Source organism: Erythrolamprus reginae, chromosome 2, assembly GCF_031021105.1.
Source record: "Erythrolamprus reginae isolate rEryReg1 chromosome 2, rEryReg1.hap1, whole genome shotgun sequence".
Lineage (NCBI taxonomy): Eukaryota > Metazoa > Chordata > Lepidosauria > Squamata > Dipsadidae > Erythrolamprus > Erythrolamprus reginae.
In genome coordinates, this window is record NC_091951.1 from 159,512,938 (window position 1) to 159,533,814 (window position 20,877).

At 40.4% G+C, this 20,877-nt stretch overlaps 1 protein-coding gene across 2 annotated transcripts in view; it reads left to right on the forward strand.

The window, feature by feature from the left end:
* Positions 1-20,877, forward strand: part of RPTOR (regulatory associated protein of MTOR complex 1) — a 494,232-nt gene that overhangs the window by 414,113 nt on the left and 59,242 nt on the right. For both annotated transcript variants that reach the window (XM_070740207.1, XM_070740208.1), the window contains exons 25-28: positions 9,813-9,918; positions 11,519-11,633; positions 11,962-12,086; positions 14,634-14,738. In XM_070740207.1, the coding sequence (XP_070596308.1) occupies positions 9,813-9,918; positions 11,519-11,633; positions 11,962-12,086; positions 14,634-14,738 (451 nt within the window). The remainder of the gene's footprint in view (positions 1-9,812; positions 9,919-11,518; positions 11,634-11,961; positions 12,087-14,633; positions 14,739-20,877) is intronic.

A 20,877-nucleotide genomic window follows, 5' to 3' on the forward strand; every position in this document is an offset into this window, starting at 1 on the left:
CCTCCGCAAATGCGTTTTCCTTATTTCATCTCCAGATTTAAATTTAGTTTTTGCTGACGTTTTTAAACGTTAACATTAAAAGTAGATTTATGTTTATTATCTGGTGTTCACTGAATTTTAAGCAGACAGGTTGGCTATGTAGCATCAAGCAGAATTTTCCCCTCCCCAATAAGAGTTTCCAATTGAAATAAGGACAATAGGAAATTTTATTTATTTATTTATTACTTAGATTTGTATGCCGCCCCTCTCCGAAGACTCGGGGCGGCTCACAACACGTGGAAACAAATCATAAATAATCTGACAATTTAAAATATTAAAGATTTAAAAAAGACCCCATATACTAACAGACATACACACAAGCATACCATACATAAATTAGACATGCCCAGGGGAAGATGTTTCAGTTCCCCCATGCCTGACGGCAAAGGTGGGTTTTAAGGAGTTTACGGAAGGCAGGAAGAGTAGGGGCAGTTCTAATCTCCGGGGGGAGTTGGTTCCAGAGGGCCGGTGCCGCCACAGAGAAGGCTCTTCCCCTGGGGCCCGCCAACCGACATTGTTTAGTTGACAGGACCCGGAGAAGGCCCACTCTGTGGGACCTAATTGGTCGCTGGGATTCGTGCGGCAGGAGGCGGTCTCGGAGATATTCTGGTCCAATGCCATGAAGGGCTTTAAAGGTCATAACCAACACTTTGAATTGTGACCGGAAACTGATCGGCAGCCAATGCAGACTGCGGAGTGATGGTGAAACATGGGCATACCTAGGTAAGCCCAGGACTGCTCTCGCAGCTGCATTCTGCACGATCTGAAGTTTCCGAACACTTTTTAAAGGTAGCCCCATGTAGAGAGCATTACAGTAGTCGAACCTCGAGGTGATGAGGGCATGAGTGACTGTGAGCAATGAGTCCCGGTCCAGATAGGGCCGCAACTGGTGCACCAGGCGAACCTGGGCAAACGCCCCCCTCGCCACAGCTGAGAGATGTTTTTCTAATGTGAGCTGTGGATCGAGGAGGACGCCCAAGTGAGGTCACATATGGCAGCAGCTTTGTCAGTCATGCAGTGATGGTAGCCAAATCAGAACCATTCAGAGGCATATTAGTGATTGATTGATTGATTGATTGATCAGTTCATTCATTCACTTAATTTCTATAGCTGCCCAGCTCAACCAAGTAAGTCTAAGTGGTTTACGATTCTGAAATTCTAAAACAGCGTAAACAGTTTAACCCTGCTGTGCTGTCCAGAAAACTCCCTAATGTAATGTTCCCGGGTCTGTTTGACCCGGACCACAAATTGATCATTTTATGTACTTATATTTGGTCTTTTTGAAAGCTTTTTTCACTTGGAACATTTCTGCACACATTGAAATGAAAATTGAAATGAAAAGATTAATGCTTATTGGTTTATTTTGCTGATAAAATGTGCGCGCCCCCCCCATTTTTGTGATTTTTTTCAATTTATGCATAGTTTTGCTTGCAAAATGCGTTCTATTTTACTAAACCTGGTGTAGGATTGGTAGCTTGAACATTTCTGAATGTAATGATATGAAAATTGAACTGGAAAAATTGATGCATATTGGTTTATTTTGCTGATGAAATGCGTCCCGTCCCCCCATTTTTGTGAAATATTTTTCAATTTATGAATAGATTTGCTTGCAAAATGCCTTCTATTTTACTAAAGTTGGTGTGGGATTGGTAGCTTGAACATTTCTGAACATAATGATATGAAAATTGAACTGGAAAAATTGATATATATTTGTTTATTTTGCACATAAAAATCCTCCCCCCCATGTTCAATTATTTCCATTTATTTATTGTTAATTTCAAACTTACATACTTGTTTTTAGTAAAATGGATTTCTTTCATAAAAGTAGTTGTTTGGCTATCATGTGCTTGCTTTTCAAAAGGATATTCCAAATATTTCTAGCCAAAAATATATAAAAAGTGAAAATAACACAGCAAGGCCAAGGGAAGGGGTGGCCCTTTTGTGGTCAAAATAAACAAATAAGAATCATTTTTTCAGTTCATTTCTATTTTTCGTATGATCAGGAATGTTCAATTTAGTATATCAAAACTTTTGGGGGGAAATTCCTTAGAGATTTGTAGCCTAACAAAATATAAATTTACACGAATTTCAGAAAAAATGGGGTGGGGGGAATTTGATCAAAATAAAAATATAAGCCTCAATTTTTTCAGTTCAATTTTCATATCATTACATTCAGAAATGTTCAAACATGTTTCCCAGTGAAAAAAGTTTTCAAACAGGCCAAATTCAAGTACCTAAAAAAAATCATTTTGGTCCAGGTTGTATATGACCCAAAACAGACTCAAGGTGATTTTTTTCTTTGCCCAGAAAAAAATTAGCCCCCGCCCCCACAAATATTTTTAGGATGATCAGCAATATTAAATTGAGTAAATGAATGCCTAAGATATTAAAAATATTTCAGATTTGGAGCCTAGAAAAATATAAAGTGAAAATGGTTGCAAGCAGCCAAGGGGGGGGGGGGCTTATTTCTGATTTTTTAAAAAGCAATAAGAATAATTTCTTTCAGTTCATTTATATTTTTCTTATATTCAGAAATGTTCAAACTACCAATCCCACACCAACTTTAGTAAAATTGAACACATTTTGCAGGCTAAACTATCTATAAATTGATAATAAAATCACAAAAACGGGGGGGGAGTGTTCCTGCCTTTTATACTCAAAATAAAGCAATATGCATAATACTTTTCAGTTCAATTTTCATATCATTGTGTGCAGAAATGTTCAGACTACTTTCCAAGTGAAAAAAGTTTTCAAATTGACCAAACATAAGCCCTTCAAATGAAGAGTTTTCGGTCAGGGTCAGGGTGACCCGGGAACAGAACAAGTGTGATTTTTTTTTCAGCAAGAAAGAACCCCCCACCCCCCTGAAAAAAATTCTCATAGAGAGAACCCCTGAAATGATGAAAAGTCATGCAATTTCAAGTTTCAGATATGCAGGGAAATTTTTTTACAGGGTCTCAAACTTTGATTTCAGGTCGCACAGCAGGGTTCAACATTAAAACAGTAAAAACACCCACAAAATACATAACTACAACCTGCAGCAAGGGATGGGCTACTGCCCAGATGGGGGGGAACGCAGTGGGGTAGCGAAAATGGAGCTCCATCCCAGAACACCCAATTTGCACTGAAAGATGTTGAAAGAAAATGCATAAGCCTACAACAGCAATCTTGTAAGATGGATTAGGTGGAGAGAAAGTGATTGGCCCAATGTCACTCAGTTGGCTTTCGTGACTAAGACAGTACTAGAATTCACCGTCTTCCAGATTCTAGCCTGGTACCTTAGCCATTAGTTCAAATAGATTTGATTTAGGTTCTTTTCCACACAGATTGAAGTTTGTCTTCTGAAATTAAAAGGCCTATATCAGTTTATGTGAAGATAAATTTCAATCAAAGATTGAGGAAATGTAGCATCATATTTGCCCGCACAAAACCATTATAGGAGAATGCATTTCATACTCTTCGTAAGAGCAAATTAGGATTTTGCACCACAGCTAGAAAGCCAGATTTGTTTCATAACATTTATGGCACCAAGTGCATCTTGGCCTAGCATAGAAATATATATATATATAGTAACGTTCACACTTCCCTAAGGTCCCTCAATTTGGGGACAACTTTCCCCTGGTAATGTTTTGTTAGGACTCTGTCTATAATGGTTGTGTTGGCAATATATAAACCAGCAAGGTGTGTTAATGAATATAGTTTAACTGAACCATGTCTGTTTAGCTGAGGTGTTGCAGACTTCCACAAGAGGGAGCTAGGGTTCATAGCTTATTTCTCTGAGTCACCCCCTTCGTTTCTCCTTGTTTCTGCTTACTCACTGGATGTATGCTCTGCAATATCTCTGCAATCTCTCTGTGTTGTAGTTATATATTATAGCAAAAATGTGTTTAAGCTTGATATCTTTGTTTACTGATTATGACAAAGATTAAGAAAGAAAGAAAGACTATGTACTTGGTAATATTTGGATTGTTATTCTGACTTATTATGTGTATGACTTTAGACTGTTTATCTGAATATGTCATTTCTCAAAGAAACTTTAATTCAAGTTAGTATATCTGTGTGTGGCTGAGTATTATTTATTATTATTATTATTATTATTATTATTATTATTATTATTATTATTATTTATTAGATTTGTATGCCGCCCCTCTCCATAGACTCGGGGCGACTTTTTCACAACTGATCTCGATATAAAGTTTTTTGTGTGTGCACAACCTTGGTATAAATGGATTACTCTGCTCATATATTAACATGTTTGAAAGACTACCACCAAATCATTTAAGTGGTTCACATATTTAATTAAATTCCCTTCTAATTGTGACCTGTTGGATTTTTCCATCACAGAGAGGGTGGCCGGGTCATCACTGTACAAAAAGAAAAAATAAATTGATAACTGGTTTAATTAATTGGTTTACATTTAATTATAATTATATTTTATGAGGTATTCTGGTTATAGTTAGTTATCTTGAAAAAAGCTGACTAGCAAAGGGGAAGTTATTCACCAACTTCTATAAGATTTTTTTTTTTTTTGTAATAAAAGCTTGTTCATTCAGGGAAAGGGAATTTTTCATTCTCCTCTTCCCCAGAATCTTTTAAATCTAGTAAGATTTGAGAACACAAGTGATGGGGGAACCCAACAGTGTTTGGGTTCGGCAAGTTCGGATGAACTTTACGCAAAATTCGGACGAAACCGAACCGAATCCGAGCCCGAACGGGAATCCCACCAAGAGATTCTGGGGATGGAGCTTTGACGTCATGTATACTGGCAGGTTGCTAAGGACGCCAAGGTGATCACTTCCTGGATTCTATGGAATCCAGGAAGTGATCACCTTGACGTCCTTAGCAACCTGCGGGTGACGTCAAGGCTCCGCCCCCGGAATCTCTTCATGGGAGGGATTCCCCAGCTCCTTCAAAGGGAGATCTTCACATAAAAATAAACATTGTTATTTTTACGAAAAAGGATGCCGCAGCAACGCTGCAAGCAAAGGACGGTCCTTTCACGTAAAAATAAACATGTTTATTTTTATGTGAAAGGACCACCCTTTGCTTGCAGCGCTGCTGCAGTGTCCTTTTTCATAAAAATAACAATGTTGATTTTTACGTGAAGACCTCCCTTTGAAGGAGCTGGGGAATCCCTCCCATGAAGAGATTCCAGGGGCAGAGCTTTGACGTCACCGGCAGGTTGCTAAGGACGCCAAGGTGATCACTTCCTGGATTCCATGGAATCCAGGAAGTGATCACCTTGGCGTCCTTAGCAACCTGCCGGTGACGTCAAAGCTCCGAACGTGACCCTGAACTTTGCTTGAAGTTTCAAAAAATTTCGGGTTTGTTTACGGACCTGAATTGTGTGAGTTCGGTTCGCCCATCACTAGAGAACACTATATTTTACTTTATTTTTGCAAGTAAACCTCAAAGCATCTTTTGCTTTCCGCATGCTGATTCTACTAGCTGTGGTTTTAAAGTAGACAATGTAGCCCTGTTTTTCAAGCTACTGTATTTCCAGTTGTACAAAAAGAAAACCACAGAATTCCCCCCACGGGATTATCTGCAATCATCTGCTACACCTTCTGCATTTATGTTTCCCTGAGACATGCTTCACGGTGCCATGTAGTCAAAAAGAATAATGTAAACATCCCATTCTTTGCTTTTAAATGGAAGAAACCGACGTTAAAATGGCTCAGTGCCTTTGTCGATATGTGCAAGCAGCCACTAGATTCAAACACATCTGCTATAATAAGTCATTTATATAAGCTTCCTCAATTTACATGGCTCTTTAAAAATAACAGAAGGCGCTCTCTCTCTTCATATGAGAACTTACAGCCAGAAAGAGACATGCTACAAGGCTTAGACCTTATTAAGCTGTAGCTTTTAAAATATTGGTTGATGAATCACATGATTTACAAATCCTGGGCTTAAAATATGCATTTTTAAAGAGCTGTTCCCTACTGCGAAGATTCTAATTCTGACATTATTAGTGTGCGGAGTTTGCATTCGTGCAGTGCATCTTTTCTTTTCATACCGCCTGTCTTTATCTTCCCTGCAATTTTCAAGGAGAAATGTCAGTTTTCTTAAGCTTTGTGAAAACAACTGCCTGCAAAAGTAATGTTTAATAATATATATTAATTGATTAAGAAGCATAGCACATGCTTTGATTAGCCTGGAACTCAACAATTTATAACATTAGACTCTCAAGGTGACACATGTTTAAATGTACAAAACCATCTGCCTATTACTTCTCTTAGTCAAGCAAAACTGAAGTGTCTCCTCCAGGCAGGGTTCCCACTTGCTACTGGTGCTGATGCGGGCGCAACTCCTGGTGGGTACGTGTGTGCATCAGAGCAAGATTTGGTTTCTGAGCATGCACAGGAAGCATATCTTGCCAGAAGATGCGCGGAAGCATGAGATTTCGGCAATTTTTTGCTTCCACACATGTGCAGAAGCAAACAATCGGCAAAATCTCTCTGGTACAAACGTCCTCACACAAGATTTTGCTTCCTGTGCATGTGCAGAAGCCAAATCTTGCTCCGACACGCCCACCCGCCTGCTGGTCACGTGGAGCTGTGCGTGCAGTTTCATTTCTGCTACCAGTGCACCATTCCCCCACCCCCCCTTCCCCATCCATGGAGGAACCCAATACAGTGGTACCTCTCCTTACAAATTTAATTCATTCCATGACCAGGTTCTTAAGTAGAAAAGTTTGTAAGAAGAAGCCATTTTTCCCATAGGAATCAATGTAAAAGCAAATAATGAGTGCGATTGGGGAAACCACAGGGAGGGCGGAGGCCCTGTTTCCTCCCAGGAGATTCCTAGAGAGGCCTCATGGAGGCTTCTCCCCACCTTTTCCAGTCCTGTTTCCTCCCAAGAGATTCCTAGAGAGGCCCCACGGAGGCTTCTCCCTGCCTTTTCTGGTTACATTTTGGACGCTTGGGTTTGTAAGTGGAAAATCGTTCTTGAGAAGAGGCAAAAAAATCTTGAACACCCGGTTCTTATCTATAAAAGTTCGTAAGTAGAAGCGTTCTTAGGCAGAGGTACCACTGTACTGGTCTCCTCAGTAGAAATAAAAGAAGAAGTAGATATATTTATTTATTAGCTTTATAGTAGATTTCACCTTTATTTTATATGACAGGCAGCATATATAATAAACAAGCCTTCTATTTCCTCACAATAATCTGTGGGGTAGGTGGTATTGAGGAAGAGTGACTGATCCAACGTTACCCAGCTGGTTTCCATTCGTAAGGAATGAATATAACTCATGCTTTCTTCTCAGTTTCTAGTCCGGCTGCTTAGCCAGTACAGCTGGGGAGTGTGGTGGCTGACATGGTTAGGATGGTGGGTTAGAGGTTAGCAAGCCCATGTTCGAGATCTGAGTGGTGCTGCATGGCAGTGAGCTCTCAGCATTTGCCCCAGCTCCTTGATGGGGACATAAAAAGAATTCCCACAGACATCCCCTGGGGAAATGGTGATGTCCCTGGTTAATCCTTTTCAACACAGAAGCGCCTTAGGTGCCTCTGACACGAACGGGATGGGAAACCAGTACACTAAACTGCCTCAGAAATTTAACTGGAGTGACATTCACACATACACGGCTATTTATTTATTTGTTAAATGTATTTGCTGCCTGTTTTGCTGTTGGGGCTATTCTAGATGGCTTATAATAATAATTAAAAAATGAAAGGATTGTACAATACTGTATTTTTCTGTGTATAAGACGCAGGTAGATTTTAGAGGAGAAAAACAAGAAAAAAGTATTCTGAACCAAATGGTGTAGTACAGGGGTAGGCAAAATTGGCTCTTCTATGACTTGTGGACCTCAACTCCCAGAAGTCCTGAGCCAAACATGCTAGCTCAGAACAGCCAACTTTGCTTAACCCTGGTGTAGTATTACACCGGAGAGGAGCAGCATACAAGTCTAATTAATAATAATAATTATTATTATTATTATTATTATTATTATTATTATTATTATTATTATTAATCGTTTAATAAAATACCAGTGTAGCAGAATACTTTTTACAACTACAGCATGTATACTTTTCAAAACCATGTATTCTCTTGTTATAAACTGGGTACTAGAAGGTTATTTGACAAAAATTCTGACCAGACTGGGTAAAAATTCCAGCTGATCCATATTCGATAGTTGTGCAAACCAAAAATAAAATTTCACTGTCCCCAAGGCAGAGCATTCCCATGCTCAGGAAAACTTGTCCTGGATCTTTTAGCATTAAAGACTGGGATGGATTTATTATGGCACACTGACAACACTGAAAAAATGCTAAACCCCCCCCCCCCCCCCCCCCGTTTTGCGGACTGAACTTTCTCCAAGGTTGAGTTTCGGCTGCAGCGCTGCCCTTTTCCAGGTGAGAAGGGTGCCAAAAAAAAAGATATTTTGAGAGTTTCTCCTTGCATCTTGGGGAGAAGCAACTACAGAACTCACCTCCATTAGATCAGGCAGGCGTTTTATTTCCCCAAAGTGTTGGAGCAGGAAGGGGAACCATTATTTCTCTGCAACACTCCACACCCCCACTTTCTTGCCCTTCTTGGGAAACTTTTTCATGCGGGAGGAAACGTGAGCTACACACACACACACAAATGGTGGTGGCCACGGTTGGAAAACATTGCCACACGTGTGTGTGCTTAGCTCACTTTTCCTCCCACATGAAAAAGTTTCCCAAGAAGAGCAAGACAGTGGGAGGGGGAGGGTTGCAGAGAAATAATGGCTCCCCTCCCCACCCCAAAACTTCAGGGAAATAAAATGGGACACAGCTGCGGCACGCCAGGGGTCAGGAGAGATCCCAGGCCGGCCTGGCAGGTAAAGGGAGAGTAACCTGTGGCTACGGCCACAGCTCTTCCTCATCATCCTCCTCCAGCACCACCATGCCTCTTTTCCTCACTGGGCAAAGTAAGCCATCTCCTTCAACCTGCTTGTGCCGGAGAAGCTTGGTCATCCGGAAAGGCAGCTCCCGGGCTAGAGGGCTGCATGCCAAGGCTGCTCCTGAGGGGGCATCGTCTTCCAGCCTTGTGTGCAGATCCTGGGCTTTTGAGGCAGGTATTCGAACTGGGGGCAGTGCCGGCAGGGACCCCGGGAGGAATGCCCACCACCGGGCAGGTGAGGCAGGGCACGCAGCAGCAGCTTTGGAGAAGTGGGCGGGCGTCCCCTCGATGCATCCAGCCGGCGGATGAGGCTCACAGTGCGGCCTTGATCATCCAGCAGGACGGAGCTTCACTCCATCAACCCCCACCCCAATATCCCACCTTCGGGGGCGCCTTTGGGAGGCCACCACCTGCGGAATTCCTGAGCTGAGGCAGCTTTGCTTGGAGTGCCTTCACCAACTGCTGCGCCCTCCCAAAGGCGCCTCCGAAGGTGGGAGATTGGTGTGGGGTCTGATGGAGCCGAGCCCCGTCCCGCCGGATGATCAAGGCCGCCCTCCGGCCTCATCTGCCAGCTGGATGCATCGAGGGGACGCCCGCCTGGTTCTCCGAAGCTGTTGCCGCGTGCCCCACTCATCCCGGAGCTGAGCCACCAGCCTCCAGCCAAGGGCTGTTGGACGTTCTTGGCAACAGCCTCCGCCACTGCTGACCGCCGCCCAACGTTCGGTGTATAAGACATTCCCATTTTTTGACACACCTTTTTGAAGTAAAAAGGTGCATCTTATACACCGAAAAATACGGTAATCGAACTATAAAATAAACAATGGAGAATGTATACTAAGTTTCTGCCTTTGCTTTGCTTTGTGATTGTCCTGCTCTCATGTCTTTTCATTATTGCTTGACAGATTCCTGAAGAACATGATTTGGAAAGCCAGATCCGCAAAGAGAGGGAGTGGCGATTTCTGCGCAATGCTAGAGTCCGAAAGCAAGCACAGAAAATTATCCAAAAAGGTGATTTCCCCCTTTCTTCTTGCCTTTTCTAATCCCCCAAAGGGAGGGAGGGAATGGCCATTCCCCCACCACACTATGAGTATATGCTCCATCCTGCTTCAACAACATACCCTTGAGCCTCAATACTAATCATTGATCTTTGGTGCCAGCCTGGCTAATCTGATTATGTGCTCCCCAGACATCTGGCATACTGCTCTATGAAGATAAAGTAGAAGTTACATGTTAATTACAAGAAAGGATGTTGCGAGTTAAATGGCAATTTTCCCCACTGCCGCTAAAAGGCAGAATTAAAGTATGATAATGTCCCTATTGTTTTCAAGGTTTTCTGCAGTTTCTTATGTATTGGCATTCTTTACCTATAAAGATTTTTTTTCACCTGACTGTGCCTTTTGATTCAAGTCTAGTTTATTGAAAAGTCACCTGGCTTCTTTTATAATTATTTATGTATTTGTAAATTATTGTTTAAGAACCAAGATTATTTGAGTTCCTTGCATCTTGCTGATGTACCCCCCCCCCAAATTTTGCATAGCAATGTTAGACGTGACATTTGAAAAATAATGAGAAATAGATTGTATAATAATAAAAACAGTTAGTCAGAGGGAGTGAATATGTGTTGCTCACCTACATTTTGAGCACGACACAATATTTTTTTTTTAAAAAAATCAGGAATTAGAGAGAGTGGGTGCTTTTCCATCTTGAGTTATCAGCTGGAAAAAGATTAGTGCAAAATATTAATCTTCTGAGAGAGATGATCTGTCTCTTACATGTAGCTCGGTTATTCTGTAATTGAAGTGACTTCATTCATCGACATTGGCTTGGGAGGGGATTTTTTGGAGGTAGGGTCTTTCTTTTATCCTTACTGTATTCCCTCCCCCCTTTTTTTAATTCTGCACATAAGGGTTCCTCATCAGTCATCATCCTTAAAACCTTTTAGCCTTTTGTTTTTATTTTTTAATGGGACAGTTTCAATCTTTTAGTAACATATATTTATGACACCTCTCTGCTTATTTTGCTTGATACACAAAGTGATGTATTAATTTGTTCAGAGCTTTTAAGTTCTAGATTTCTCAGGTGAAGAGTTGCAAGCAATACCAGAAATCTGACTGTCCTTTTTCAATCACGAAATATGCGTATCATGTTAAAGTACATCAGATGTACAATAGCTGGAGCATGGTTTCATTTTTTGACTGGAGGAAGATAAATTAATCTATCTGGAGGAAGATAGAAGGGCTGTGTTATTTTTCCATTTAATTTGAAGAGTTTTCCTAATGCTATAGCTTGGGGAGATATATATATATATATCACATGTTTTTGCTGAATTTGAAAATTAAGGGAGACTAGGATAGATCTATTTCGGCCTTATTTTGGCCTCATCAGCTAGCCATACCCTCACTGGGACTTGAACCTGCAACCTTTGCCTTGTAAGGCAGAGAATTAACCTCTAGGCTACAGTATCCAATCCTTTCAGCTCTGTACCAGAGAAGGGTTACATTTTGTGTCGAATATATATATATTGTAAAATAGTGTAAAATAGTGAGCAATGCTCAATCAGTTTAGCGAGAGAGATTGATGCTGATATTCTTTCTCAAATACTTTTTAGGTATTTCAAGACTAGATGATCAAATCTTTCTGAACAGGAACCCTGGCATGCCTTCGGTAGTCAAGTTTCATCCGTTCACCCCATGCATAGCAGTGGCTGACAAAGATAGCATCTGGTAAAAATGCTGATTTTAAAGTCATACAATCTTATTTGATCTGGTGCCTTCTTTTTGCTCCTGAGGGAAGGCCTTATAAAACTATAATCTTGGCTGAGTATGGATTTTCTATACAGTGTTTCAAATTTATTATTCTTTCTACAAAAGCTGAAAATACAACGAAAACATATTAATCAAAAAACATTAAGCACTTGGGGGAAGGAGCAAGCTTTTTGATTTGCATCCATTCGATAGAATGATATCTTGGATATCTAAAGCCAAGTTGATTAATGGATTCCACTTTAGTTGATTTAATTTGTTCTTGCTTTTTTTCCCCTTCCTGTCCTAGCTTTTGGGATTGGGAAAAAGGGGAAAAGTTGGACTACTTTCACAATGGAAACCCACGTTACACTAGGATCACTGCCATGGAATATCTGAATGGACAAGACTGTTCTCTACTCCTGACTGCTACAGGTTGGTGTATTATTTTTATGTAAAGCAGATAATAGAACTAAGAAGTATCAAAAGTTTTATCTGCCTCATCGTCTTACTGATTCATTCACTCTTAGACACAATATCTTTCTGTTTATTTATTTTCACACATTCTGCTAGCCAACGTTTGAGTCACCCCAAGGCTGTTATCACACAGCAAACCATGATAATCCTATAAAAATGATCCTATGAGTGTTTTACTATTTTCTTCACCCATCCTCATTTCTTCTCAAATATGTAAAACATGTTGAAAGTAGGCGAGAGAAGTTCTATATTAGATTCTCTTCCATAATCATCCTCCTGACATTAATTGCAGGAATTCACATCTAGTCATACTGTTGCCTCAGACTTGCTATTGGTATGGCAGTTCCAGAACATTCCCCCTCTGGGACTAATATGAATTACCTGAAGCCAGAGAGCCATATCTACCCTTTGGGTGCAGCTCTCAAAAATCAAGAAAAGGGAGGGGGGTGTTAAACCAAATTGTAATTTGTAATGTGAAAGAAGGGGGTAATTATTAAATATGTGTCTGGAAAGTAATTCTTTTGATTATATTTAATTATACTCTAAATCAAAAAATAGCCCTCCTGTCAGCTTTTACAATGCATCCCTTGACAAGCTATTCAAAGACCAGATGGGACATCCAGAATAGATGTTGTACAAGACTTCAGGGTAGGTTAGCAAAAGGCTTTTCTAGTTTTAAAGAAAAATATCTCCAGGAATATTCCATTAGACAGCAATCTGCTTCATCTTAACCTCTCCAAACAGCATTATTATTATGAGTGCATTATTTACAGGGCAGATATCACCTAAGCATATCCTTCTCATAGCCCTTATTTCTATTAAGAGCATGATTACATAGCATAAGAAAGGCACAGGTATTCCTATGATGGCTGCGGGGACTTGGGTATATAAATGAAAGAATATTGCCTGTCCTAGAAAATGGATTGTATTCAATTAAGCGGAAATTGTGGATTTTTAAAGTTATCCATTCAAGGATTTGAAATGTGAAAATAGGCAACTGGTTTTTAGTTTTTCAACTTCAGTGCAGGCAATCTTCATCTTTCCTTAGATAATCATCTAAGGATATTTCCAATAGGATGGAGATACTCTGGGGAGTTCCAAGTGTGCTGTATGAAGAGCCTGGATCAGGGGTGGCCCTTGTGATCTCCATTCTCGCTGGCAGAGGGTTGTAGGAGGCCATTGCAACTAAAAACGGAGCTCACGAGGACTGCGCTCCCAATCTCCATTTTCGCTGGCAAAGGGTTGCAGGAGTTTATCACAGCCAAAAACAGAGCGCAGCAGCCCATTTTTGCTGGCAGAGCACTCAGCCCACCACAGGTGCCCCCAACATGAATGATGTTGAGCTGGCCACGCCCATCCCGGACCCCTGAAGTCAAGCACAACCCTGATGCAGCCCTCATTGAAATTGAGTTTGACACCCCTAGCCTAGATGTTGATTTTTATCATAGAGGTTCCTGCTAGCATTATGCTATTCCTGAAAAGAAGCATGCCCACTTCTGGATTCAGAGCCCTTCCATTCCTCTTAATATTTTTTTTGGGGGGTGGGTAGCTGACCATACTAATCCCCTCCGTACATTTCAGATATGTTTGGGTATACGTGGGGGTCCAAAACATACAGCTCTTCCAGGCTAAAAAGCCCAGTAGATCTCCCTTTTCTCCTGTCCAAATAGGCACTATTAGCCAGCCAGGATTTAGAAAGGGCTTATTCACCACTTCATTCCCTTCCCTGCTTTCACTAGCTTCTTCTGCCCAGGTCTATATCATTCAGGGAACATAACTAGACAGTGCAGAGATTAAAATGTTTTTAGAAGAGGTTAAGGTAAAAATAGGAATGGGTGGTTTCCTGGGAGATAGATTATTTCTATCCCTACTTTAATCCATCCTTGTTGTTGCCCCAAACAACACCCTGAGGTCATACTGCTAAAACTCAGCCATTTTTGGAGAGTAATTTCAGCAATGTGGTCTCAGAATATTGGAGAATTCTATATATGGTTTTCTACTGCTGTCCCAGACTGACTAAACTTCTAAAATTCAGCATTGTATTATAGTGTAGAGAGGCTTAATAAAAAATATTTGGGCTAGAGTTACATCTTAAACAAAGTAGAAAAATGCTTATTGGATAACAATATGTAGCAAACAACTGAGTGAATAAGATACCACCAGTAGCATGAGCTCCGAGTGATATATACAATTGGAAATATGATGGAAAACCAATATGTTATGTCTTGTCTGATTCTTAAAATGTGAGTCTATATTGTTTAGAATTTCTTATACATCAGCTCTAATTTTTAGGGAAGTTTTTTCTTAGGAAATTGACCATGATGAAAAATTCAATCTCCATAGTGCTAGAGCCTAAAGCTTTTAAAAATGGTATGCCTCTTTTATTTAAATCCACTAGTCTAAAATAAAATGTTCTGTACTAAGAAAAGGTTGTTTGCTCTGTGTCCCAAAGCCACTCTTTTCATATTTCTTTGTATGTTCTTCTTTTTTCTCCCTGTCTTCAAGATGATGGTGCTATAAGAGTGTGGAAGAACTTTGCCGACTTGGAGAAGAATCCAGAGATGGTGACCGCCTGGCAGGGTTTGTCAGACATGCTACCTACAACACGTGGTAAGTATGACCATAACGCTCTTTTCTGAATGTGAAATATAACAACAATTAGCCTTGGTCTGAAGTGAGGCTGGGTAATCTGGAGCTGTCTTCCTTGCTTCTGCTTTCAGTAGTATCTTGTAATTAGACTTTTGGCTGCCATGGATTGACATGTTAAGAGATTTCTTCCCAGCCATAGTTTCAGAAAATTATAAAAACACAGGTCTAAAAATGTTACTTGTGGAATAGATAGAGAGGCGTCTTTTTTTAATAATGTGAATCAGGACTAAAGTTGTGTGCCCCCCCTCCCTTCCTGCACTATACTGGTTTTCCTATCGGTGAAACTTCTTGAGAAAGAGTCATTAGAGAGCAGCACTGAGCACTGCCCTTCTTGAACTTCTCACAGCAATTGGTTATCTCCTTCCAATTTGGGGTTTATCCAGGACCTCACCTCTTGCTGCTGTTCTCCTTTATTTGCTTTATTCTTCCTTGACCTAGCTTTGCATGCTATATCACTTTGCTTAGCCCGCTTTGACTATAGCACATGCAGCACCTCTTCAGTCTTTCCTGCCATACGTGGGGTGGGAAAGGGAAGGAGAAGAAAATAGAAGAAGTCACAATCGTGGTCTTTTACAAGTAGCATAAACAGTCCCGGCATGGTAAGGGCTCTGGCAAAGCTAGATGTCAACAAGAGACTTGTCACTAATGCATATTTGATGGAAGCCAGTTAAGTAACACACACACACACACACAAACACGCAGAAAAACCTGTCTCACATATTTTAATAGAAAGGTGTTTGCTCTGTTTCCAAGACATGAGAATTCATTAAGGCACTGACAGTTCTCATTTCTGAGCTGATACATCTCTGCCCTAAGGACTGAGAATTGCATCTTTGAAAATCTCCTGCTGCCGTACTACTACTTTGCTAACCTCTTAACATATTTGCGCTAACACAGCCAGTAATCAGTAATGATTTGACATGTCAATATAAAGCCTCTACGCCCTTTGAACTTTATGGTTTGAGCACTTACAGAAGTAGTATCTACATAATTTTCTTTAATGTCGCCTTCCCCCACACTGCCCGGCTTTTCCTGCATAATGTGATTCAAGCTACTGATAGAAATCCGCATGAAACATCTCACTTAGGTCTTAAAAAAACACTAACAATCCATTCTTGGCTTTTTCCATAAAAATCCTGAATTGTTCAGACAGTCGGAAAGCAGAGGTCCATTTGCAGTAAACTCAGATTTCTAAAACATACCTCTCCGTGTTTGCAGGACACGGAGTCCTAAATGGCACATTTTAGGCATCTGGCAAAAAAATCCTCCATTTAAAAGGCCATTTGTCAGCAGCCAAGCAAAGATCGCATTATGCATTGTGTTGTAAATAGAAGAGTACAAGGCTCAGATCTTGCTGATCTTTTAGCATCTTCCCTTCTCTGAAATAATCATTAAATAAATAATAAGTTGTATCTCGTCTAAGACATCTATATAATGCCCACGCATTCAGTTACTGTACATTTCAGTTAATTTTATTAGCAGTATTTGACACTGCCAAAAGAACGGTTCCTACAAATTCAGTTTATTCTTGTGCAGCTTATTTAAAAATTTAAACTAAGTAAAAAAAGGCAATCACCAAATCGTTAAAGGAATATACAGTTAAAATGCAGGAGGAAATGTTGTTAATTGCCTGGGTCACTCTTAAATAGAAAGATTAATCTCAGTATAGCACAAATTCATCTAGTGATATAAACAGAGAAACAAATAAGCACAGAGAGAGAGAGAGAGAGAGAGAGAGAGAGAGAGAGAGATACCAGCCTTCAGTAGCCTAGAGCATCTTGCTACATGTTTATAAGAGATAAAGTCCCATGTATCTGGAGGGTACAAAACTGGGAGCTACTATAAGACATGATTTGCTCTAGAGGAGTTAAGATGTAATAGATATTGATTCTGCAATATTTAAAATTGATAGTCCAATCCCATAAAAATATGCAAACCGTGTTTATCATTATTTTAAAACACAGAAAAGGGTGAAATCTTACACGAAGAAATACTATCTTCTGAGATATCCAAAATACTGTTTTTTAGTCTATGTAGTTCCTTTAAGAAGATGCAGATACTGCAATTGTAATGGGCTATATGGAATATACCATATCTTTTGGAGTATAAGATGCACCTTAGTTTTTGGGGAGGAAAACGGAAAAAATCTGCCTACCAGGTATTCATCTGTCTAGTTCTTAGACTGGTCAGCTTCAGCACATTAGTTTGCTGATTTTGAGCCCACTTGCTTGTTTTTTATCCCCTGGTAAGTGTTTCTAAAACACTTCACTTCTGTCTCTCTTCAGAGAGAGAAACAATGGGAAAAGCAGGCAAAGAGAAGATTACTTCTCTTAGAAAAGCACAGAAGATCACTTCACTCATTAGGGCCTCTTTAGTGCTGAAAAAAGGCTCAGCTGATTGTCATAGGGAGCAGCAATGAAAAAAGCAGGCAAAGGGAAGATCGCTTAGCTAGTAAAGCATGGAAGATCATGTTCACATCTTATTAGGGCTGACAGAAAGCTTAGTAAAAGCTACATTCGGAGTATAAGATGCACCCAAAGTTTCAGCCTCTTTTAGGGGAGAAAAAAATACAGTACTATTTGTACTATAATATTTCCACTTCTGATTTTAGTACCCAATTAGCTAAATAAAATCAGAATTTGAGCTGTCTTTTGGATACGAGATCTGACACAGAAAGTGCCATTTTCAGAAATTGGCTTAAAATATTAACAACCACTTAAAGAGTTCCTTCTTATGAATTACTACAGTAAAAAAAAATAGTCCAAGGCCAAAGGGAAATCATATTCCTTTGATACAGTTCAGTAAATATGCATAAGCAGATGTTATTTTAATCCTGGGGCTCCAGCATAAAGATTGGGGACCAATGCAGTCAAATTCAATTGTATCCTTGGATTTTCCTTGTGTCTGTTTCTGCAGCTTATTAATAAGAGACAAGAAAATACTGACCAGATGACAATTGTATAGTGTGACACCATCATATCACAAAATGTTCTGGCTTCATTTCAGAGAAAATGCACACATATTATATGGAGTTAAGTGTAATGAAAACTAGCTAACCTGTTGGCATCAAATATAGCCATGAAACCAATAAAATTAGCAGTAGAGCTAACTTTGGTTTCTCAACAGTTGCTTCCTCAAGAATTTGCTCCCCAAAATAAAAGCACTGAAGATCCTGATAATCTAAGGTAAAGAAGTTCTTTTAATGTCCCTTGACCATCTAATTTTCCCCAGTAGAGAGGGCATACAATAATCATGGTTTGTGGTATCTGATCCCCCATCTCATGTCTTCCTAACAAGTGCAGCACATTCAGATGAACGAAAGCACTAAGGGAGTTATGCTTTTATGAAAGAATCATTTATCTTCTGTTTCAACTCTTGCTGCTGTGGGGGAAATGAATGGGCTACTTCAGCGGCCCCCAACCTTTTGGGCACCAGGGACCGGTTCCACAGAGACAGGATTTTCCGTGAACTGGAGGAGGCGTGGTTTTGTGTGCTGCCCGCATCCCGCGAACGGGGCTTTGCTTGTTTACACAGCCCAGTTTCTGGTATGCTGTGATCTGGTACCAGTTTACGGACCTGGAGTTGGGGACCGCTGGGCTAGCTATAGCGAAATCTAATCAGTGCCAAGAAGCAAAGTGAATTAAATTAGCCCTGTACAGAAATGAGATATAAGTAGTCCTCGAATTACAGCCACAATTGACTTTCAAATTTCTGTTCTTAAGCAAGGCAGCTCTTAAATGAATTGTGCCTCATTTTACAATCTTTTTTTTTTTGCCACAATTGCAAAGCGAATCACTGCAGTTACTAAGTGAATCGTATGGTCATTGACTAAATCTGGCTTCCCCCATTGACTTTGCCAGTCAAAAGCCAGCTGGAAAGGTTACAAATGGTGATCACATGACACTGGGACAGTGCAATTGTCATCGATACATGCCAGTTGTCAAGCACCTAAGTTTGGTCATGTGACCATGAAGATGCTGCAACAGCCGTGAAGTATGAAATACGGTTGCAATCCCTTTTTTCAGTGCTGTCACTAAGCAAATGGTTGCAACTCGAGGACTACCTGTTCTTGAAAGAATGCTGCTTCTGTTGTGGAAACCAAGGATGGTAATACGCCTGTGGCCCCAAATTTTAGTTGCACTTCTGTCGTCTGTGGCCTGTGAAATTTTTCCTTTCCTTCATCTTGGTTCTGCCCTCCTTATTTGATGATGTGAGCTGCTTGATGAAAAATAGGTCACTGTCCTCAAAAGGGATTTGAGGGAGGAACAAGAGCAGGTGACACTCATAAGGTCTGCCCTTTCTTTAATGTCCTTCTTGTGCACATTTCCTCACTTGGGGTGAACCAGCTGGAAGGAAAGCAACATTATAATAACAGTGCAACTATTTTGTTCTGGAAAAACATAAGAGGAGTCCAAAGGATTTTAGATCTGTACTAACCTCATAACACAGTGACAAATAAGATTCCCTCTTCTTTTGACAAAAAATAAATATGCCCTTGCCAGGCTTATTTGTATTTCTCAGATGAATGTAATTGTCCTACATACAAGAAGAATAAGAGCAAATTGGAATTGCTTATTATCTAGTGTTTTGATTTATGTAAAACATCCCACCGTAATATGACACTGAAAGAAAGGATCCCAAGATGCAATGAAGAAGGGCGGCTGTTCAAGGTCAATATGTTATGTATTAAATCCGGTTTAATTTTGGACTGGACAATTCAGCATAAAACTAACTCAGATTGTAATAAAAACATTGAGAAATAAATGCAAACTCCACCAAAAATTGCAATTGCACAAAAGAAATTCTTGACCGCTCTAATTCAGCATTTTTGATGGTGCTCTGGAGCCAAGCAAATGCCTAGCCCTAGAGCAAGCTGACCATCTCCAAAAAAAACCTAATCCGATTTTATGAACACAGGTACTTCTTGACTTACAATGATTTGTTTAGCAAGTGGTGAACAAATTGTGCTTAAGACCGATCCTCAGAGTTCTGGCTGTCCCAGCAACCTCATGGTCTTGTGGTCACGATCTGCATATATGGCAACCAATTCACACTTACAACTAGTTGCAGCTTCCTGTGATCATATGATTGCTATTTGTGAACTTCTCAGCAGGCTTTCCCAAAAAGTCAGTGGGGAAGCTGGGAGGGAAGTTCACAAAATGCTGGGGTAAGTTTCTCCCACCGAGCCCCTCTGTGCTCGCACCAAACCAGCCATTTGTGCACTCCTGCATCCTGTCCCCAAATCTCACCATGCATCTCCACCACTTGCATACCTTCCCCAAGCTTCATCATGCCTTTCTCGAACACTCCCATGCACTCTCTCTGGGTATCTCAACCCTCATGCACCTCCCCAGCCTCACTGCACCTCGCACATCCCCTACTCATGCTTGTGCATCCTCTCTGAGCCTCGCTGCACCTTTCTTATACATACCTGCGCACCCTCACAAAGCTTCCCTGCACCTCCCTTGCATTCACACCCATTCTCCCCAGCCGTTGCCATACTCCTTACACATCCTTGTGCACCTTCACACACATCGCCCCACGTCTTTCCCATGCGTTTAGTTAATGCCCATGGAGTTTAGTTAATGCCCACATTGTTTAGTGTAGGAAATTCCGTACCATTTGCCATTGTAAGTCAAGGACTGCTTTTATTTGGATGGGAGATAGCAAGAAATCCAGAGCTTTAGACTAGAATGAGAAACCTGCCAGAAGACCACAGTGCCAAAGCATTTCCATTTGATTAGACTTTTCACACTCTTCTGTAGGGTTGCTGGTTTTTCCTTCCCTGTAATGTACAGTCTGACAAAATGAGAGTTGCGATATAAAAAATGTCAGAGGAATAATTTATTACTTTCCTTCAAGAAGCTCTGGAAATCATACCTTGATATCTTTTTCTATAATACGTGCATATAGCCCCTGAAATTTTAATCAGTTTTACAAACTCAGGATCAATAGACTTTATAGCTAATCCACTGTTTAACCCACTCTTAAGCTCCTCTGGCATTTGATAGACCTTAGAAAGAACTATTTTTATGAAGCATAAACTGAATAAATAATAGATCCGTTTAATTATTTCATTGCACTTGTTAAAATAGAGAAT